This window comes from Mandrillus leucophaeus, unplaced genomic scaffold, assembly GCF_000951045.1.
Source record: "Mandrillus leucophaeus isolate KB7577 unplaced genomic scaffold, Mleu.le_1.0 Scaffold1, whole genome shotgun sequence".
NCBI lineage: Eukaryota > Metazoa > Chordata > Mammalia > Primates > Cercopithecidae > Mandrillus > Mandrillus leucophaeus.
The window spans coordinates 13,686,292-13,687,401 of NW_012098097.1; the positions used below are offsets into that span (position 1 = coordinate 13,686,292).

Below are 1,110 nucleotides of genomic sequence, written 5' to 3' on the forward strand. Positions count from 1 at the left end.
ATAGCTTGAATCTTTAATTTTTTAAAAAAAGCAATATATATGTGTGTATATATATACGTGTGTGTATATATATGTGTGTATATATATGCGTGTGTGTGTCTATATATAGATATACCACGGCATTCTTGTGCTACATAAATCGTGGAGAAACTCAGAGTCCCTAGAACATTTACTCTGATCGCACTACTTTCTCTACTTTGTATTTCTTTTCCCCAGTTTTGTCCCAGACACAAGTTATATTTGAGGTGACTTTTCTGGGGTGATCTAATCCTGCTGTTCCTTCGATGTTTTAATAATTATATTTTTCATTCATTTGCTTTTGTGGCACCTCTGCCACCTGACAGGCATGATATAGTGCTATGGTTCCTGACAAACAGTACAAAGTCCTGACAACAGCCTGGGGGTGGGGGAGCAGAGAAGTAACAAGTAAACAAACAGATATGCACAATTCAGGAGGGGATAAGGGCCAAGAAAAAGAAAACTGTTGCTTGAAACTGTTCAATTATTTCTCTGAAACCAGGTCTCATCCGGAAGATGGATTGGCTTCTGAGGGAGAGAAGGAAGAGAATAATGAAAGCCACATGGTAAAATTCCCTATGGGAAGTTATTCGGGGCTTATATTTACTAGGAATTAAAGAGAATCAGAGGCCGGGCGTGGTGGCTCACGCCTGTAATCCCAACACTTTGGGAGGCCAAGGCAGGTGGATCACATGAGGTTAGGAGTTTGAGACGAGCCTGGCCAACATGGCAAAACCCCATCTCCACTAAAAATATAAAAATTAGCTAGGCGTAGTGGTGTGTGCCTGTATTCCCAGCTACTCGGGAGGCTGAGGCAGGAGAATGGCTTGAACTCGGGAGGCAGAGGTTGCAGTGAGCCAAGATCATGCCATTGCACTCCAGCCTGGGTGACAAGAGTGAAACTCTGTCTCAAAAATAAATAATAGACCGGGTGCAGTGACTGACGCCTGTAATTCCAGCACTTGGGGAGGCCGAGACAGGCAGATCACGAGGTCAAAAGATCGAGGCTATCCTGGCCAACATGGTGAAACCTGTCTCTACTAAAAATACAAAAATTGGCCGGGAGTGGTGATTCATGCCTGTAGTCCCAGC

The 1,110-nt window shown here is 43.7% G+C and overlaps 1 protein-coding gene across 1 annotated transcript in view; it reads left to right on the plus strand.

Annotated features, from left to right (window-relative positions):
• Positions 1-341: 341 nt before the first annotated feature.
• CCDC40 (coiled-coil domain containing 40) overlaps positions 342-1,110 on the plus strand; it is a 78,974-nt gene continuing 78,205 nt past the window's right edge. The window contains exons 1-2 of the mRNA XM_011991755.1: positions 342-426; positions 521-584. Coding sequence (XP_011847145.1) covers positions 582-584 — 3 coding nt within the window. The 5' untranslated portion in view covers positions 342-426; positions 521-581. The remainder of the gene's footprint in view (positions 427-520; positions 585-1,110) is intronic.